The sequence below is a fragment of the Aedes albopictus genome, chromosome 2, assembly GCF_035046485.1.
Source record: "Aedes albopictus strain Foshan chromosome 2, AalbF5, whole genome shotgun sequence".
In the NCBI taxonomy this organism is placed as follows: domain Eukaryota; kingdom Metazoa; phylum Arthropoda; class Insecta; order Diptera; family Culicidae; genus Aedes; species Aedes albopictus.
In genome coordinates, this window is record NC_085137.1 from 262,845,615 (window position 1) to 262,866,642 (window position 21,028).

The following is a 21,028-nucleotide window of genomic DNA, read 5'->3' on the forward strand; positions in this document are numbered from 1 at the left end:
ACGACATTTTTTACTAACGTCACTATCACATTACTGCAAATTGTCGGTATCGTGGAATTAGGTCACATCTTAAAACTTATTATTTTTGAAATCCTAATGTTGGAAAACTATATAACTTTTTATCTCACTAAGACAAATTCCAAAATTCTTTGGAACGCGAGAATCAGATATTTTTTATAAATTGTCTGCACAGAAAGCACTCCTTAAAGTTAATTAACTTGGCCGTTCATTATGGATGGCTACGGAGTACTTTCAGGGAATATTTCTAGAGATATTAAAAGTATTTCTCTTGTAGGTCTTTCAGGGAGCTCACTAGAAGTTCTTCCAGAGATCTCTCCGAGAGTTTTCTCAAATATTCAAATATTTCTTCAAAAGTTCTTAAAGAGATTTCCCCTAGAGCTCCTCTAGAAATTGTGGTTGAAAAATTCTTCAGCTACTTCTCCAAAGATTTCTTAAGAAAGGCTTCCGATGATTCCTACAAAAAAAATACTCTAAAGATTCCTACGGTAATTCCTCCAAAGAATTCCTCTAGAGATTTTTTCCAATATTTTTCAAAGGTTTCCTCCAGGAATTTCTGCAAAAAATCCATAAGAAATTCCTCCACATATTCTCTAAGAAATTCTTCAACAATTCTTCCATGACTTTTTTCCATGGCCTCCTCTTTGAATTTTTCAAAGAACTTTGCCCCAAGGATTTGTTGGAAGATTAGTTCATATACATGTTTAGATCACAAGTAAACCACTCCTATGAACCATCATCATCTCTGATCATAGAACACATTCCAATTCACCAATTATATTTCACCGACCAGACTACGTCACCTTTGATCTGTCGGAGCTCTCAACTTAAACTACTAATATGAATCAGAGCGTTAATGATTAATCATAAATTTAATCATGATTAATGATTAATGATTAAGATTAATCAAAATCATTAATCATAATCACAAAAAAATCTCATTTAATCATTAATCATTAATCTTAATCACACTGTTTTTGCAATCTAATCATTAATCAGTAATCATAATCATAAGAAAAAATATTAATCAATCATTAATCATTCATCACCAAAAATGATTCATCATATAAAATATATAGTTATGGACATCCCTAAGCTCTACCCACGATCTACGGTCTCTACCATCGTGGACTAGATGCTGACCAGGCACTTGGCAAACCGCCATGAACACCAACACTTGGCGACAACGAACATCAACCCTTGGCGACAACGAACTTTTGGACGACGAGCATACAGTTGCTGACAACGCAGTCAGCAATCCACCATGAGGACCGACCGTTGGCAACATCGAAGCCCCGAGCGACGCGTGTCAATGCCCCTGGAACGGCAACGGTCACCAATACTTCGATCGACGTAATCCAGGCCAACATCATCCGATGGCCTTTCGCTGATGCCAGCAAGATTCTCATCGAGCCCCACCGGAGGACGCAGGTGCGCCCTCAGCCCAGGTGGTCGAGGCCAGTCAGTCAGTAGGAAACCATGAGTGCGAGCAGTTAGAAGTTCTAAGTGAAGTCTGATAGAAAAGTGTAGGGCCGTAGGGAAGACTTATGTAGCAAGTTCTAAGTGAAGTCTGATAGAAAAGTGTGGCCTTCAGCCGTAGGAAAGACTTATGTAGCAAGTGAAAAGTGAATGATTAATAAAATTCGGGACTTAGTGTTCATAAGTGAAGAAAAAGATTTCTTTTTAAAAAGTCAGATGTGAAGTCCCGTATATTTGTGGCGCAGTCGTACGGAACACTCTACGTGCAGTGCTAGTTTTTGGAAGACAATCTAGTGACAAAACCCGATCCGTGGTAATTGGACAGTAGTGCGAAAACCGAAAATTAGTGTCGAATTGACGACATCGGACGTGCCGGTAACCAAGGACTAAAAGTGTAACTGACTTGTGCAGGATTCAGCATTAAGTGGACGTTTAGCCCAATCCGTGGCGAAGCAAGAAACTAGTGACTATCTCCAGCGATCATCAGGAACCAGGCTCTTGGAAACCATCCCTCAACCCGTAGGTGATTTGCGCCGCCCGACACGAAAACTGCATCGGTGGGTTTCAACCCTTTAAGAGTGTCGAACCGTGAGTAAACCTTTTTTTGATCTCCTTCCCCGTTCATTTTTGTATGCCTAAATTCAACCCCTTACCAAAAGTTAGAGCCCTTAGATACCCCATTAGAAACATGGAACAAGCTAACCTTCAAGCTATTTTTGACCAAATTCAAAACTTGGAGCAACGAATTGGTGTTCTCCAAGTAGAAAATAATAATTTGCATCAGCAACAGCAACAGTTGCAACAACAACAGCGACAGGCTCCCATAGTGGAAGACCGTCGTACGGATTTCTTCAGAATTCCAGACCCCATCAGAATGATTCCATCGTTCGACGGGAATAAAAGACAGCTTAGTCATTGGCTAGATACTGCAAGACGAGCTTTAAATTTATGCCGACCACACGTCGCACCGGACTTATTTGCCGTGTACGAACAGGCGGTGATTAACAAGATCGAGGGCAAAGCCCGCGACATGATATGTGTAAATGGAAACCCTACCACCTTTGACGAGGTAGCGGATATTCTTCAGAGTGTTTATGGTGACCGCAATACGATCGCGACATACCAAACGCAGCTATGGTCACTGAAAATGACCGATTCTCTACATATCTACTACAAGCGAACTAAAGAAATTATGGTTAATATGAAATCCTTAGCAAAACAAAATCCGATGTACGTAAATCATTGGGATGCGATTAATCACTTTTTGGAACAGGAATGTTTGGCAGCATTCATCAACGGCCTGAGTAGACCTTACTTTGGCTATGCACAAACGGCACAACCCAGCGATTTGGAGGATGCATACGCATTCTTATGTAGGTTCCAAAATGCCGAGAAAACTAAATCTCAAACACAAGCTGCATTTGACCAACAGCCCCATTCCAGCAAATACGTGAAACCTTCTAATAAACCTTTTAATAAACAATCGGACGCACAACCCTCAACACGTCACAGACCACATTCCGACAGACAGAAAACGACACCGATGGAAATTGACCCATCACTACGCTCGAACAGAATTTATAATCACGATGTGGAACAGGAAAACGTAGACGAAACAGAGGACCATGATACTGACGTTGAAGACGAGGTTGACGAGCAAGGTGTAAATTTTCAAATAGCCCTCGCTCAGGGATCGTCGACCTAAACGCGATTAACGGACTCCCCTACGTAATACTTAACATTTTTGGCAAAGACTCCAAAATTCTTGTTGACAGTGGATCAAACAAAAACTTCATCTCTCCCAGTCTAATCCCAAAATCAAAACAAGTAAAATGTTAAACTATCAAAATTTCCAATAGTTCAGGACGGCACGCTTCGGATAAAAAATTCATCACGACCATTTTTGGCCTCAAACAAAAAGGAACCTTCTATCTCCTTAACTTTCACAACTTTTTCGATGGAATTCTTGGATTTGAAGAAACCCTTTCCGATTTCGAAGCGCTAATTGACGTGAACAACTAAAAAATAATCCTCCCACACAAGACTGTAGAAATGAAAATAAGGAAGTTGGGCCCATCGCAAATAACACTGACAAAAAATTCAACGACATGCATTAAACTCCCTGTTTCACAGAGTAATGTCAACGTTTATCTTCCAAACGATATAAAAATCGACAACGCAGTAATACCTTCTGGCTTGTATCATGCTGAAAAAGGATTTGTGAACGCTCTGATAAGAAATTTTGGCAAACCTGTTACCTTTCATTGGACAAAGCCAGCAAAAACCATTCAAGTAACAGAAATAAACAATTTGAACTCTCATCAATCTTATCAAGCGCCTCACATATCCTCTTCTGAATTAGAAAAAATGATTAGAATCCAACACCTCAATATTGAAGAAAAATCGGCATTACTTAAAATCCTTTCAAAAAATTCAAAAATCCTTCATAACGAATCTGAAAAGTTGTCCTGCACTTCTGCAATTCAACATCGAATTAAAACTGTGGATGATATCCCAGTCCATACAAAAACATACCGGTATCCTCATGTCCACAAAGCCGAAGTGGAAAAACAAATCGACGAAATGTTGGAAGACGGTATAATTCAAAATTCTATCTCCCCCTGGACATCTCCAATCTGGATTGTCCCAAAAAAACTTGATGCCAGCGGAAAAAAGAAATGGCGTGTTGTAATAGACTATCGAAAATTAAATGAGAAGACAGTTAACGATAAATTCCCTATTCCGCGCATTGAGGAAATTCTGGACAGACTTGGTCGTAGTACTTACTTCACTACATTAGATCTAAAATCTGGATTTCACCAGATTGAGGTGCACCCAAAAGATAGGCCGAAAACAGCTTTCAGTACAGAAAAAGGACATTTCGAATTTGTCCGCATGCCTTTCGGACTAAAAAACGCGCCAGCCACCTTTCAGCGCGTAATGAACCACAGTCTTGGGAATCTAATTGGAAATTGTTGTCTGGTTTATCTAGATGATATAATTATATTTGGCAACTCGTTACAACAACACATTGATAATTTGAATAAAGTTCTCCAAAGACTTGCTCAAGCTAATCTTAAGATTCAGCTCGACAAATGCGAGTTTTTACAAAGGCAATGCGAATTTTTAGGTCATATTGTAACTCAAGAAGGCATTAAACCAAATCCAAATAAAATTGACAAAATTATTAATTGGCCGATTCCGAAAACCGTCACTCAAATTAAAGGATTCCTGGGGTTACTTGGATACTACAGGAAATTTATTCGAGATTTTGCCAAATTAACAAAACCCCTAACCAAGTGTCTGAAAAAAGATTCGAAAATTGTTCACAACGAGGAATTCGTTAATTGCTTCAATGATTGTAAACAATTACTAACGAGCGATCCCATTCTTAAGTACCCCGATTTCGACAAAAAATTCATTCTAGAAACAGATGCAAGTGACTTTGCTTTAGGAGCCGTCTTGTCTCAGAAGTTTGAAGATGGCAAAGAACACTCCATTGCATATGCATCTAGAACATTGAATAGTGCTGAATGCAACTACTCGGCTACTGAAAAAGAATTGTTGGCCATTGTATGGGCAACAAAACACTTTAGGCCTTATATTTATGGGACCATTTTTGAAGTTCGAACGGACCACAAACCACTTGTTTGGCTCCGACAGAAAAATGATTTGAATAAGAGACTTCCTCATTGGAAGCTAGCTCTAGAGGAACTTGAATTCGAAATTAAATATAAGAAAGGTACCCTCAACGCGAATGCAGATGCACTCTCTCGGATTAATCCAGATCCAGAAAGTAATACGGAAGTAAACGCCAACTCTACAAGCAGCGACGACATGACACAACACTCCGCGGACACCGACGATAACGATTTTATACCATCGACAGAAAGACCCCTTAACAACTTTGCAAATCAGATTGTTTTAGAAGAAACAGACGAAGACAGCCGCGAATCCTTGACCCCATTTAAAAACTTCCACAGAATAACTATAAAGAAGGTACATTTTGGTCCAGCAGCCCTGATCAATATTCTTAAGGAATACGCTTCGACGAAATGCGCTACCGGTCTTTATTGTAGCGAAAGTATCCTTAATAGGTTGCAAACTATTTATAAAACTTACTTTTCAAGAGCAAAATCATTAAACATTTTCTGGACACAAAGATTGTTAGAAGACGTAACAGATAAGCTTGAACAGGACCTGATCATCGAACGGCAACACAACGCGAACCACAGAGGTATCATTGAGACAAAGGCACACATCTCAAGAAGGTACTTTTTCTCAGGAATGAAGAGCAAAATTTCAAAGTTCATCAACATCTGCAAACTTTGTCAAAAGGCTAAGTATGAAAGGCGACCATATAAACAAAAATTCCAATTAACAGCAACACCATCCAGGCCGTTGCAAATTGTTCATATGGATATATTCATAATCAGAAATAGAAATGATCTAACACTTTGTGATAAGTTCTCCAGACTAACAATGGCTGTCCCAATTGAAACACGGAATACTATACACATTCTAAGAGCACTAACCCACTTCTTCGCTAACGTTGGAAAACCTTCCTTTCTCGTCATGGATCAGGAAGCATCATTTACCTCAACAACAGTTAAAGAATTTCTTGAGGAAAACGATGTAGAGTACCATTATACGAGTGTTGGACAATCCTCTTCGAATGGTACTGTGGAAATCGTCCATAGGACTATTTGAGAATTGCACAACATCTTAAGTATGAAGGATTCAACTAAAGATTTGTCTGAAACGGCAAAAATTAATCTTGCAGTTTCCATATATAATGACTCAATACACTCTCAAACAAAGTTAACTCCAAAAGAGTTATTTTTTGGCTTCAGAAACTAGGACCCTGTCCTCGAAGATCTCGATGAAAGAATAAGGCTGAAGGAGGAATTTTACAGGATTTTGTCTCAAAAACAATTAGAGAAAAAACGTTCAGACTTAGAAAAACTGAACATAAACAGAGAAGATCCTGAAAACTTCCTTCCAAATAAAACGGTCTTCGAAAGAAAAAGAAATAACTTGAAGCACCAAGAGAGGTATAGAGAAATACAAGTCAAAGATAATTTAGAGTCAAATATAATCGACGAGAATGGGAGAAAAGTCCACAAAACAAAATTAAAACGTAAACGTAAAACTTAATTTCGACGTAGAACTAATTGCACCTTTTTTGTCTTCTTTCCCTTCTTCTCCTGTCATTTCAGCTCGAAGATGACACACAAACACCCGATACTTTTTTGTCTTACAATTATGATGTTTTTCAATCCTATTTACTCTGCTTACTTGGAAATCCTTGAACTTAATGAAAATCCCGGTATAGTTGCGTTCAAGACTAATTCAGTCTTTATAAAAGAAGGATCTCACACACTATTCCATAGATTTAATTTATTTTCCTTTACCGTCGTTCTCAAGCAGTATGAATCCATTATTTTGAGCATTGAAGAAAACCCAAAGATAGCAGAACTAGTTAAAATTCTTAAACAAAAGCAGAGTCAGGCTTATTTTATCCTTGAAAATTTAACCGCTAGAAGTAGAAAAACAAAACGATCTCTTAATTTTCTTGGGTCTACCTTAAAAATGATTACAGGGAATCTCGATAATGAAGATTTGTTAAAAATAGAAAACCAACTTGAAATTCTTAAAAATTCAAATAACATTTTAGTAACAGAGAATAATGAACAAATTCAAATTAATAAATTGTTTGAGGAAAGGATTAACAATATTACTAAACAAGCTTATAGACAGTCTAGGGAAATAGATAGCATCATTAAACAGACAAGACTGAGCTTAGACAGATCTATCGAATGGGAACATCTCCTGCACCTACACAACATCATCTTCAACATCGACATGATCAACCAGCAGCTGTCTACAATTTTCGAGGCCATTCAGTTGTCCAAGTTGGGTTTAATTTCAAAGGCTTTCTTACAACCATCAGAGCTAGAATTTGCAACGAATCTGTTGGAGTCACAAGGCGTTGTGATTAACAGCTATGACCAAGTTTATGAGTTTTTGGAACCCATAGCATTCCACAATAACTCAGACGTAATCCTACTCATAAAAATTCCTAAATTCAGGCAAGGAGAATTTGTGCAACTCCAAATAGAAGCCATTCCACGACAGTTTAAAATCATACCGATAAATGCAACAAAAGCCATTGTTGGTAACAATGAGTCTTACCTAATTTCCCATCCATGCATGAACATCGCGCATAGCATCATCTGCGACGTCCAGAACTTGTTTAACACTTCAAATGACGGATGCTTACATGAGTTACTAAGAGGAAATACGGGTAACTGTACCTTCATTAGATCTCCAATGAAACCTGACACAAAGGAAATCGAAAATCTCGGACTGTTAGTTAAAAACTCTGTTGATCCGACTTCGATGCAAAACAGTTGTGGATATGGTCCGAGGAATTTAACAGGAACGTTTCTCATATCATTTAGAGATTGTTCCATCACCCTCAACGGAAAAACCTTTACCAGCAAAACATTCAGAAGAGAATCCAAACCTGTCATCTTACCCCTACATTCAGTTAGCGTAGATGAGTCACAGACAGAACCAGAATCCATTGACTATATGGAACAACTGCACATTAGGAATCGTCATAACTCGGCCCTGCGGGCCTCAGATCGAAAGTCGGTTTTTCGAGCGGTATTTATACCCTTCTTATGGGTGTAAAAAGGGTGAAACTATCGAAACTTTGTAACGTCACGGTAGAATATGTCGGAGACTTCCCAATTTGCGTAAACGTATATCTAATAAGATAATACCCGATAAGGCAGTTAAATACGATTAATTCTGGAAGCGCAACAGTCTTTGCTTTATTTAAATAATATTCTACTACAATAGTTATTTCCCGAAGTATTTCCAACCTTTCAACATTCAATTTGCTAGCTAAATTTTGTTTCATGTGTATACTCTGTGACAGTAGCAGATACCAACCAGCATGTGACGTCGATGTTGTTGAACATTTCGTCTAGACCGTTGTGTTCGTGCATGAATGAAAATCTCTGAGAGTTTTCCTCCGAAGTTCGCAAATTTTCACTCACTGGACACACTCAATCGTGGGAATGCGGTGCAAAGGCAAAATGCTACAGATGCTTCCTAGAACGTGGTTGGTACGTTGTTGGCACCGAAGTGAGAGTGAGTGCAGCCTGGTGTCAAAAAAACAGACAAGTTTCACTTCGTGTGGAAGGAAAAACTTCGACGCGGAAAATCCTATTGTCAGTAACATGTGAGTGTGCGTTCGACGAACTGTGCAAGTATTTCCACGTCGAATGGGTGAAAAGTAGAGAGGAAAGAAATATACGTGAGGGAAATAATGATTTTCGTTTGTATTGTCAAATATTTTGATTTAAACGTAAAAATACCTTTTCCTCGTCGTGAAACATTACACTGTGTCCACCAATTTTCGCCATACACAGAGTGAAATGAATATCGGTGATTTTAGAAAAGTGAAAATGGAGTATTCTTAGGAATAGTTGTTATGTTACTTTTTTCGTACATGTTATGTAGTTGAAGTAGTGTTGCACCTTTTCGGTACAAATAATTGCACAAGCTTAGTTTTCATTGGAAATAAGTGAACTATGTGTGGTAAATGATTAATTTCATGGCCTTCACAGCTCGTGCCTTCTTGTGCGTTATGTGGTTCGTGAATAGAAAGCTCGGCATCAATAGTCAATTCGTCGAAAGAACAAATTGTCGCAGACCATTTTGAAGGAAAATCCCTTGATACAATGTGAAGCAATTTGTCGTAAAAATGTACGTGCTGCCGAAAATGAGCTCATATTTTCGCGAGTGATGACGGTGTCGATTTTAGGAATATTTTTTTTTGACTTCGCCTTATTGCAGTAGTTTTGTTTTAGTGATCTGTGCCGTCTATCTACTATTAGAAAAAATCAATGGCAAAGATACGGAATACGTGTGAAATCTTATAGTTTGCCATTAGAAGCCGAAAAGTGTACCAGGACCATGTCTTAATTCGCTAAAATTGAGGATTATTTCACTGCGAGTGTATATGTGCTTAAAAAAGAAAAAGAGGAGCTTATATTCGACGAAATTATTTTTCATCCCACTTCAGTGCACAAAAATGAGCTGAGCTAAGCTTGAGTTGATTGTGTAAGAAAATTTGAAATCATTAAGGAATAATCGTCGCCGTATGACACAATCCATTGATCTTAGCAAAAGAAGAAAATGAAACACGCTACGCAGGAAAGAATCTACTGAGGCTACTCAACGATGGTATGATGGTGAAATATGACATACGAATATAAATTTATAATTGAATAGTGTGCAATGCTTCTGTGTGGTCCATATATAACTTTAAAATCATTTTTCTTACGGATGAATCGCTGCTGTTTTTTTCAGTGGTTATCGGAAAATTTATGAATCGCTCAGCGAACTTATTTTTCATTTCGAAGTAGCTTTTCAGCAAGTGGAATAGACTCATCAGTACTTTCGAAAGACGTTTACGGAACGGGCAGAGTAGCTGATATTTATTTATATTTAACAGTGTGTTCTCATCATCATTGAGAAAAACGACCATCAGTTTCTTGCTTGCCATATGTTGTAGTGAAAGTTGGCAACTAGAAACCGTTGAGTGCTGTAATTTTGAAATCTTACCAATCTTACAGTATTGAAGTTGTTTCTTGATAGTTTAATTAGATTTTTTTTTTGATATCGCATTTGCCGTATTTATTCAATATCATTACTAACTTTGAAAAGTGTAAACATCAATTTTCAACGAACCATTTTATAAGAACTCACATCGTCCTTAATTCACCTTAGAATTTGGGAGTAGGTATTGCAACCTCTTTTGCCCGGTGGCTTTTAAGTTTTGCGTGGCCTTAAGGATGAGGAAAGGTGGGATATTGATTTTACGTATTGAGCTGTGAAAGAATCTGTTGTTTATTAAATGGCCCACGTTATTTACCTTTGCGTATTTTCACACAAAATAGAATGGATAGTGGACACGTTTCACGATGGTTGATTTTCAGTGAACCGTTTATCATAGTTTTTCTTGAGATTTTTGTTCTTGAGCAGTCAATATTGAAAGCTTGATTGATAATAATTAAAAAAAAACAGAAGGGAAAATTGTGTATCAACTTGCTTCCTGCAAATAGGAATCCAATATATCAAAAACAACAAAAAAGTATCGGTTCTTGTTGAAACCACGAGTGTGCATCTTTCTCTGTAAAGATATATTTAAGCTCAGAGACCTGACAGCAATCAAGCTGATCACAGGGTTGTGCCTTTGCCCAGGGAATAACTAAAAACTTTGGTAGTAAATGAAGAATAAGAATTGAGTTAATTCACATAAGAGAATGAAATACAACTTATTGGAATTTGTTCCGATATTTTGGAATGCAACTGTTATGTTGCTTGAGCCAAAATAAAGCGAATAATAATAAATAACGACTCATGTGTTACGTATTCTGGGGATAGACAAAATGATAGGAACAGGCAAAATTTTCACTTATCAAAAATGTTCAAGTAGCAGTTACTTTTCAAAAAGTGCATCAAATATTCTTAAATTCACTGTAAGTTAACACTATTTACACAACTAGTGTTAAGATTTTAAAAAGATCGGGCTATTCTGCACGAAGTTATATAAGATTCTTAGAAAATGTAAAATTTTCCGATAGTCAACTTTGAGCTGTTATATCTTCGGATTCATTGAACCGAATCCAATGAAATTTTGACCATTTATGACTTCTATAATGATATCTGGAAAACGATTCACTTAACATGAAATTATTACCAAGTGAAAAAGTTATAGCGATTTCATTTATTTTATGATTTTTAAGTAAATTGGTCTATATTTAATGTGCATCCCCTTTCTTTTTTATTTATTTCGTGCTATGTTGTTACTTTCCTTTAAAATATATTTATATTCAAGCTAATTAGAGGGAATTTATATGAAATACAATTAGTATCTTGAATTTCTAAAAGATGTTGAAGTTTTGAATGATAATCTAATCGTTATAATTTTCTTCCGTGTTGAAAATTTTGAGTTTGTTCAAAAGTTTTTAAAAGCTCATTGTTTAGGTCATAAATGCTCAAAATTTCATTGCAATCGGTTCATTGAATCCGAAAATATAACGGCTCAAAGTTGACTATCGAATAATTATTCCCTTTTCTAGACTTTTTATAACTTCGTGCAGAATAGCCCGATATTTTCTAAATTTTGACCACTGATACACAACTACTTGATCTACTTACAGTAAAAATTCAAGAATATTTGATGCACTTTTCGAAAAGTTACAGCTACTTGAACATTTTTTAGTAATTCAAATTTTGCCTGTTCCGATCATTTTGTCTATCCCCTGTATTAACTCCAAGATTTGTATAGGTGCTAAAACCATTAAAAATCATATTTCTCGCAAAACATGGATGCGTCAATGTTAAATTCTGCTTCTTCATTTTGTCCATAAAAAGTATGAACCTACTCTCAATTTATAACGTATTCAACTATAAACTCAATTCAATTTAATTATTCGTTTTCTACTCTTATGCAGCAGCATTACGCTCTCATTGAAACTTGGCATGTCTCTAAAGGATCAATTTACAAAGTAAATCAAAATTGATTCATTGTACAAAAAAGAATTTGTGATATTAGTGATTGTAGGTCATTTCTCGTAAAGCTTTTTCAAGGAATGTCCATTTTATCGGAAAGCCATTTCCAGGAATGGCCATTTCCCGGCATACAAACATTCGATGTTAAAAACAATATTTCTATCTGTATTTATATCCTTAAAACCGAGTTTACTGTACGAATATAACAAATTACTATACTTCCCCCATTTTGTATTCATTTTCTGCTATTTTCTGCTAGTGTGAAAGATCGACTACAGCCAGTCGAATATTTCTGCCTAAGAATTCATTTGATATTTTGTGTTTCTCTCCTTAATTGTTTGCCTTTCGATGCAAACAACTAGGGAGTGTATCGAAAAGTAATTAGTAATGTTCAAGACCATCTATCTCGAAACTGAGTTGGTCTTTAGTTTTTCTCTACTGTATTTTTTTTCTTCGCGTTTCCGAACTCAGGGCATGATTCTACACCAAAAATGATCACCAGCTTACCGAGTTCAAAAATGCTGTAAACTAGTGTTATCGATTTTCTTGTTGAATGAACACATCTAACATAATAAAAATCTACACAAAATGCAACTTTATGTATTTTTGGTGTTACAATAACATATAGCGAATGGAATTTGTATGGAAAAATATAAATTCGTGTTAGCAATTATGTGCACATAACAGCATCGGATAAAAAAATATCTAAATTTTGATAGAAAAATCCTCATCACTTAAAAAAATGGTCTGTTTTTTTTTTGACGTATAAATTTTGTAGTTAACCCTCAAATTATGTAGTTGTTTGGGCTCCCAGCTTATCAATACATTACAAATAAAATACATTTTTTTAAGTTTTATGTATGGGAAACCCAATGAATGGCACAAATGTTCCAAATGGAGGGTAACGTGCCTCTGGTGCTAACCTTCTAATGCGTCAACCAACAATTTCCTCTATTCTCGTATGTCATACTTCAACATCATTCTTGTCCGAGTATAAGCGAATAAAAGTTTTGTGGAACACCAGCAATATAGGTACTGTATCCGATCTCCTTCATCTGCGCCAATTTCATTACTGAATGAATGTAAATGAAACAAAAACCGTCTACAATCGCTGGCAGCTTAGTTATGCATGAACGTTGAATGAGAAGAAAAGGAAATTTTGCGTTAATAGCTCGCGGTAACGGTAGTAAATGTGGTAGTGAGTTGAAAATTTTGGCTGAAGCAAAGTTATTTTTAATACGAAATGTACTGCATTAGGGTAATCTGTTCAATCACAACGCTATTCCTACAATCGCCAACGTAGACCAGGAAGCATAATAGTAGACGTGTGCTCTCAAATTGGCAATTCAATAATACTTGTTTCCATGACGAACATGGAAACATCATATTGTGTGGAGAAGCTTACCAACGGTTGATGTGGATTCAGCATGACATACTGTTATGCTACGAAGTGATGTGGTAAAATCCAGCTTAATTGTTTTGATGTTATTCATTAACTTTCCCCATAAAACAGTGATTTCATGTATTTATGCAGATTCGTCGAAATGATAACAAGATTGCGTTGTAATTAACGAAACCGGAGAGTTAAAGTGCAAAAATCATCCAGTAGTGATCAAAGCATCTAGCTTCTACTTATAGCTATGATTTAGTGAAGGAATGCAACACTTGTCCCATGAAGCTGCGAAATCATTACAATTATTATCATCGAATGCGTTACAAGACCAGAAACGGCAGATCCAGTGTTACCATTTGTGCGAAAATAAATAGTGATATCTGGTCTATACGCAAATAACGTGTGTTTAAAGAAAAAAAAAGAATGCAAATATGGCTAGTAGTGGTCCAGAACAAGGAATAGTAAGCCCTGCTGGTTCTGATGGTCATCAGAAAATCAGCGGCGGTCGCTATGACTTTGAGGATGGCGGTACATTTTGCGGTGGATGGGAGGATAATAAGGCGCACGGTCATGGTGTTTGTACGGGTCCAAAAAATCAAGGTGCCTACTTTGGAGCTTGGCACTACGGTTTTGAAGTGTCAGGAATTTATACGTGGCCAAGGTAAGTTCAAAATTCCATTTAAAAGTTATAAATGGCACATTCACGAACTGTGCTGTGAATCCAATTAGTAGAATGTTTTCTATATAATTTAATGATTAATGATCGAATATTCATCAATGATAAATAATGAGTGTTAACATTAATCTGTTTTATTTTTAAATTGTCGTTTATGGCTTCTATGGGTCGCATTGTACGGGCCCTGTTGCCGTAATATCAATTTTCCGAATTTTTGGCATACTTAACACTTTTATATTCTTTTACTTTCCTCTTGTCGATCAGAAATGTATTCGTTGTCACATAAGAGGAATAACACCAGGTGGATAAGACAGACCGCCGGTGACTAGTTCTGCCACTTAATAGCTGAAATTTGGCTTTCTTTTATGATTAACTCTATCTTTTTATCAGTTGATGATTATTGAACCACTCCATTAGAGAATTCATATGTCTAAAGTGCAAAAAATATACAATCATTTACCTGGCTACACGCTTTTGTGATGGGATCTAACTTTGGGGCGGCAATAAATAAGCTTTCTAACATTAAATTTCTAAGTTTTCGCATTTTATTTTGAGTTTTTCAGTTGTTTAAAACTGTTCCGTCCTATACACAATGAGATTCAGGTAAACTTCATGGATTATGGGGAACGGTGGTGGAATGAATATGTTGCGTTGTGTTGGGGTAAGACGGTAAGGGGTCCGCCTTGAGGGTGGGTAATAGCGTAGTTCAAAAAATTGTTTTTGCTCCACATCGCTTATTCGATTCGTAACCAGATTCCGAGCCTTCCCCCAAAAATTGAGCTGATTTGGATGAAAATTGAGAGTGCACATGCCCTTCAAAGTTTGTATGGGAAATACTATGGGAAAAGGACGTTTTTCATTGAATAAACCGTAGCATTCCCCCAGGTGCCCTAGAGTGTTAGTTGACCCTTGATAGTCCTAGGCTACTCTATCAGCTACAACTTTGCCAAAAACCACATTCAAATCGGACCGCTCATTAATTAGCTATCGATTTTTATCCAGAATGAAAATCTTTGATCATGATGATTACACTATTCGATAGGCATCACTGTAATTTGCCTTGAAACATAGTAGCCATGATTTCTGTGTGCTATCTTTGGCGCCATGTGCAGCAATGTTGCCTGCTGGGAAGCTGAACGAGCACTGTTAAAGTTTCTTTAGTTGGGTAAAAATCGATAACTAGGGAAGTGGAACCATCTCGGCAGGGGTCCTATTTTGGGCACTTTTCTGCCATAACTCAGCCAATTCTGAACCAATCGACACAATTTTTGAAACGCAATGAGAAACGTATAGTATCTAGTCGTGTACAAAATTTCAAGTCAATTGGCTTGGAATTGACTGAGTTATAGCGAAGAGTGGCCAAAATACTGGCCGCTGCCCAAGTGGTTCACTACCCTAATTAATGAGGCGTCCGACTTGAATGTGGTCTTTGGCAAAGTTGTAGCTGATAGAGTAGCCTAGGACTATCAAGGGTCAACTAACACTCTAGGGCACTTGGGGAAATGCTACGGTTAATTGAATAAAAAACGTCCTTTTCCCATATTAATTGCCATACAAACTTTGAAGGGCTTGTGCACTCTCAATTTTCAACCAAAACAGCTCAATTTTTGGGAGAGGGTTCAGATTCTGGTTATGAATCGAATAAGCGGTGTGGAGCAGAAACGATTTTTTGAACCACCTAAGTGGGTAAGACGGACAGCGTTAGGGTTACTTTGATAGTGCCATGAGAAACACATTAAAACCCACACATTATTCACATATTGAATTCTATGGAGTACAAAAATGATTGTGGAAGCCGTGTAAAGCATACAGTGACCCCACACCGATGAATCACCCACAGTTTATGAGGCAGCTGGATTTAAATAACAAAATTACAAGGTAACTTGTCACAAAACATCTGGAAAGTATTTTTGCAGGACAACTCCTTGTGTATATCGAACATCACAATAGTTGTTACACCGTGGAATCCGATTTCACTTCCGCAATCAACGAAACTTTTCGGCGTGGTTTTTATGCTGTCAATGTTTACACATTTTGGCCGCTTTTGAAAGACGCGTGACTGTTGACAATTAGAAAACAACAGACAATTTAGACGTTTCTGAACGACTTTTTGGGGAAAAGTTAAGTTTCAACTAACTTTAAAATGTTGAATCAGCGTGTTCATGAAGAAAAAGTGCTGCGAAAGAGCGGCTTCACAAAACATTGAGCAAAACATCTGATTCATAAACTGTGGGAAAAACACGGGCATGGCACTTTTTATGAATCAGGCGAAACATTTTGCAACTTTTTATATATTTTTCACTAGTTTTTTTTTTTAATTTTGTAAGAGATGCTCAGCATTCAAAACATGGATGACCTTCGTCCGATTCGATGCCATTTTGCACGTTGTTATCGCTGCTGGACACTTGGTACAGGACGTATCATTAGCAATCATTGACCAAATCACAAGATTTTTGTTACATTTTGGGGTTATGCTGTTTAAATATGTGTGATGAGATAGTATAAAACGGTTTTTGATAACATGTTGCTGCCCACAACTTGGGTCTAAAAGAGATTTTCGATAAAATCACTTTGTTTTTCATTTGTACCTGATGTGACGCTACATAGAAGTGGTGATTGATACCACCATAGAAGAATTACAAGCAACGGTAAAAACATTGCTAGAACCCAGTAATCAATAATTAATTATGAATAGCTTTAGCTCTTCGATACCAGTTCTGCGATAACTTTTAGCGCATTCGATTGAATACTTCGCATGTAATTGTATATGTAAATATCATGTTGAAGTTTTTACATCTTCAAAGTAGATCACATCTTTTAAGGCGCTGGAATCGATTCACATTTTTGGATTCTTTTTTTTACTCATGTGATCAAAGATGGTGGTTCGGCAGCCATAGAGACGCGTGGTATCATGCGCATTACAAAATTTGCAAAAAAATCGATGATTTATAAATAGTGTCTTAACTGATTCACATTTGTGGGCAAGAATCCTGCCGATTCATAAATTGTGGTTTCCGACACGAAATTTAAACATTTTTTATTATGTTCAACGAGCAAAATTCTTGAGATTTGGAAGTATAGACAAAACCTTACTGTTTGGTTTTGACTTCATTCAAATATAAGGTTTATTTCCTTCCGTATTATTTTTTTATGTTGCAAAAACCCTTAGATGGTTAATACGCGTGGGGTCAGTATCATATTGATGTATGTACAGTATGACCCATAAAAAAAATGCGACATTCCATTTTTTTGCGGTATTTGATGATTTTTAATGAAATAATCCTATTGATTTAAACTTTTTTGGATTAGGATACAATAAGGAGGTCATTGTCATACGGGATCTCTAATTTTTTTGTCAAAATATTCATTGGTTACGTATATGGGATACCTTATAATTATTAACAATTTCTAAATAAAATCAAGTTTTCCTCTAATTTTCAGAGCAAAATGAACTAAGATAAAAACTTTTAAACACATGGAAACCATGAAGAAATATGTACTCTTTAATACGCCCATGTTTGAAAAATATATTAAAAATAATTTCAAATGTTTAGGAAACAAAAACTAAAAAAGGTGCTACATATTAAAAGCCGTATTTTAAAAAATAACACTGTTTGAACATTTTTCAAAACATTTTTTGTCGATGAAGGCATATAAACCTACCTTTATGATAGGTACAAATACTAAGTACTTAAAAATAATTTCATGCTTAAAACATAATATTTTCTAAAAATTATCATTTGTCAAATAATTCAATTTTCAGAAAATGTCTCTTAATTTATAAGTTAATATTTTTTTCGTTCTTGCCCGACGAACCAACGAACTCCTGAAGATCTTATCCAGCCATAAAAGTAGAGTCTTGTACCATTTGGGCAGGTGTACCTATTTTGGGCACTTGCCGATTGATTTGAATTTTTGTGCAGAGTTAGATACTGTACGTGCATAACTCTATACAAAATTTCAAATCAATCGGTTTGAAATTGACTTAGTTATAGCGGCAAGTGCCCAAAATAGGTACACCTGCCCAAATGGTACAAGACCCTACTATTTTGAAATAAAATTTGATTGAATGTGATTGAAAGCAATTGAAAGAAAATTATATCCTTAAAAACCGATTTCGACATCCATATGTTCAACGTTATATTTCCAAAGGTATGTGCATGAAATCAGTCTATGTTCCTTTGTCATTATCGGATTAGTAGCTCTACTATACTATCCAATAGATACATGCAAGGTTAATCAATTCGAAGTAGGGGTACGATGACTTTGAAAACTGTCGCATTTTTTTATGGGTCATACTGTATCATTTTGGTTATTTTTTTTTAAAATTCATTTATTAGAATTTTTATTGTTAGAACAGCTTGAACTTCGTAAAATTACCAGAGCATTGTATACTGTTAGGCGTTTATCAGTGCATGGAGGTTTCTAATTTACAAAATAGATTTTAATTTGTAAAAACACGTTTCGCTAAGAGATTAAAAGCCAAATTTAGATTCTATTATAATTGATCTACCGAATATAACATCATTTAACACAATTATTGGCTTGTTAGCTAATCTACCAAACGTGTCCATCTTACCCACCCTTCTGGTCCGTCTTACCCACATTGATGATAAACATACATTTGGAGATAACTTTTTAATTATCTCAAAAGTCTTGGAAAATCAAATTTTATTATCGGCTTGCAGGCTGTAAAGTACCTTTGGTGAAGTTAATAGTATGGAGAAAAAATTTTGTTTATCGCATTGTTTACACTGTCAAAATAGAGTGTTTCCTAAACACGTCCGTCTTACCCCCACCCCCCTATGTGTTTCTGACAGATTTTGAGCCGCTGAATCCGAATCCGGGCTCAGATCTGCTCTAGCACGTCACAATTTTGAGGCCATAGCTCAATTGGCTTCTTTAGTGGTGTTGAGATAATTCCATATTCTGAATCTACATGCCAAACTGAGCCGAAATCCAAATTTTCATCAATTTTGGTGCCCGGGAACCTACCTAAAAATCAATTTGAAATTTGTATGGGAGCGGTTTGTCGAATCACCCCTCGTCGCATTTTGTACTGAGCGGAGCTGTCAAGCAGTTGCCCAGCTGTCAAAAGGTGATTTCAAAAAATTTCTTTGAAATTGATTTTAGATACCAAAATAAAGCTCTAAAAATCTGAAAAAAATCATAGCGGCTCAGAAAAAGGTGCTCTTTTGTTTAAAAATAAAAAATCATTGAATTTTTCTTAATTTAAAAACCCAATTTATGGGGCAACATATGCGATTTTGGGCTTTTTTGACTGCAAGCCAAACATTATATATAATTACATATACTGCATGGAAATATTTTTTTAAGCAATCAATTGTCAATTGACATCTAAATTAACAACTCATGCAAAATTATTTCGTTTTACCAAATCAAATTTGACAGATTTTAGCATTTTATGTTAGTAAGCAAACATTCATGCAACCTTTGGAGGATTACTTGGGAAATACTGTACCTAACATAAATCACTTACAACTATCAAATTCGATGTAGTAAAACCGAAATATTTTGATTGCTTAAAAAATATTCTAAGTAAGGACTTGCAGTCAAAAAAAGCTCAAAATCGCATATTTTATCCTACAAATGGAGGTATAGCTCGAAATTATGACATGCTGGAGCAAATCTGAGCCCGGATTCGGATTCAGCGGATTCAGCGGCTCAAAATCTATCGGAGACACCCAAGTTTGCTCTTGAGACAGACCAATTAATTATTTTTTGTTTCGCTGTGTAATAAATGTTTACACTTACAATGTTGATGTTGAAGAGTATCTATAAACAATAAATAAAAACGTGATTTTTAAGGTACTTCCAAATGCCTTTTGTCAAAACTACTGTAGGTATTTTGAACAGTAACTCCAAGAGTAACTCACTGATTTTTTCAAAGTGTTTCTTCATTTTCGGATGAATATAGGGGGATTAGGAGCATAATGGACACCGTAAGCAAAAAAGTACGTTAGGCCTGTATAACGGAGGAAAACTTAACATCCCAAGTAACAATATGACAACCTTTAAGCATTTATGCGTATTTATAAAGGTTTTATTGGTGCAGCAACCTTGCTGCTTTGCATTATTGGTGCATTTAAAGATGCCAAGCAACTACTCACAAACACTTTTCTTCCAGCTGTTTTTAACACCGTTTGTAGTAGGATAATAAAACTGAAAATGTATTGGTTTTAACACTAAATTTATAACGGCATTGTGTACCACCGCTCGAAAACGCTATCGAACTTAGTTTTATAGCAGCCATAATAAAATATTCTAAAAGACTGTTTTGTTTGTATGAATACCCATACTAAACCAAATAAAAATCAGTGAAGCATTCATTGTTTTTAATACTACGAGGAGAATTATTATAGAATTCATTTTTGGAAGCTGTGATGACCTCGCGAATTGCAAGAACTCAATTAATTCGTATCACATCGTGAAGTATAGACTTGTTTCCAGTTCAACGGTTGTTTATTGAATGTCAGTCATTCACAATTTTCATATTGTCTGTCCAAAAGTGAAGCCTACTATGATTAACCTTACTTAACCTTATGTCCTCATCGGTATACCCAATAATTGCTTCTGGATCCAACAAATTATTGGGAGATAACCAATAGGCCATATGAATAAAGCTGAGTAAATAGTTAATGTATCGAAAATCAATGTGAAGTCGTAGAGAAAATCTCTGGGAATCTTCACGGAGATCTGAGTAAAGAGTATTTACTCAGTTTTATTCACATGACCTAATGTTTCATATTTCCTGGTGAACACACTGAGTGAAAGGGAAGACGGGAAGCCTGAAATCCTTCTATATCCGATACTATGTAACGATCATTTGGTAACACTTTTTGAAC

General features: G+C 36.2%; 2 protein-coding genes across 10 annotated transcripts in view; both read left to right on the top strand.

The window, feature by feature from the left end:
- Positions 1–1,555: 1,555 nt before the first annotated feature.
- On the top strand, positions 1,556–8,126 carry LOC134288806 (uncharacterized). The gene is made up of 3 exons (XM_062854686.1): positions 1,556–2,085; positions 6,717–8,049; positions 8,115–8,126. Exons 2-3 carry the CDS (start codon positions 6,724–6,726, stop codon positions 8,124–8,126), a joined length of 1,338 nt encoding a protein of 445 aa, XP_062710670.1. The 5' UTR covers positions 1,556–2,085; positions 6,717–6,723.
- Positions 8,127–8,816: 690 nt separating this feature from the next.
- The window catches only part of LOC109421801 (junctophilin-1), a 134,191-nt gene continuing 121,979 nt past the window's right edge, over positions 8,817–21,028 (top strand). Inside the window, exons 1-2 of one of the 9 annotated variants that reach the window (XM_019696456.3) lie at positions 8,817–8,958; positions 13,628–14,147. In XM_019696456.3, the coding sequence (XP_019552001.2) occupies positions 13,918–14,147 (230 nt within the window). In that variant the 5' untranslated portion in view covers positions 8,817–8,958; positions 13,628–13,917. The other 8 variants (XM_019696424.3, XM_019696449.3, XM_062851698.1 and 5 more) reach the window with 8 other exon arrangements.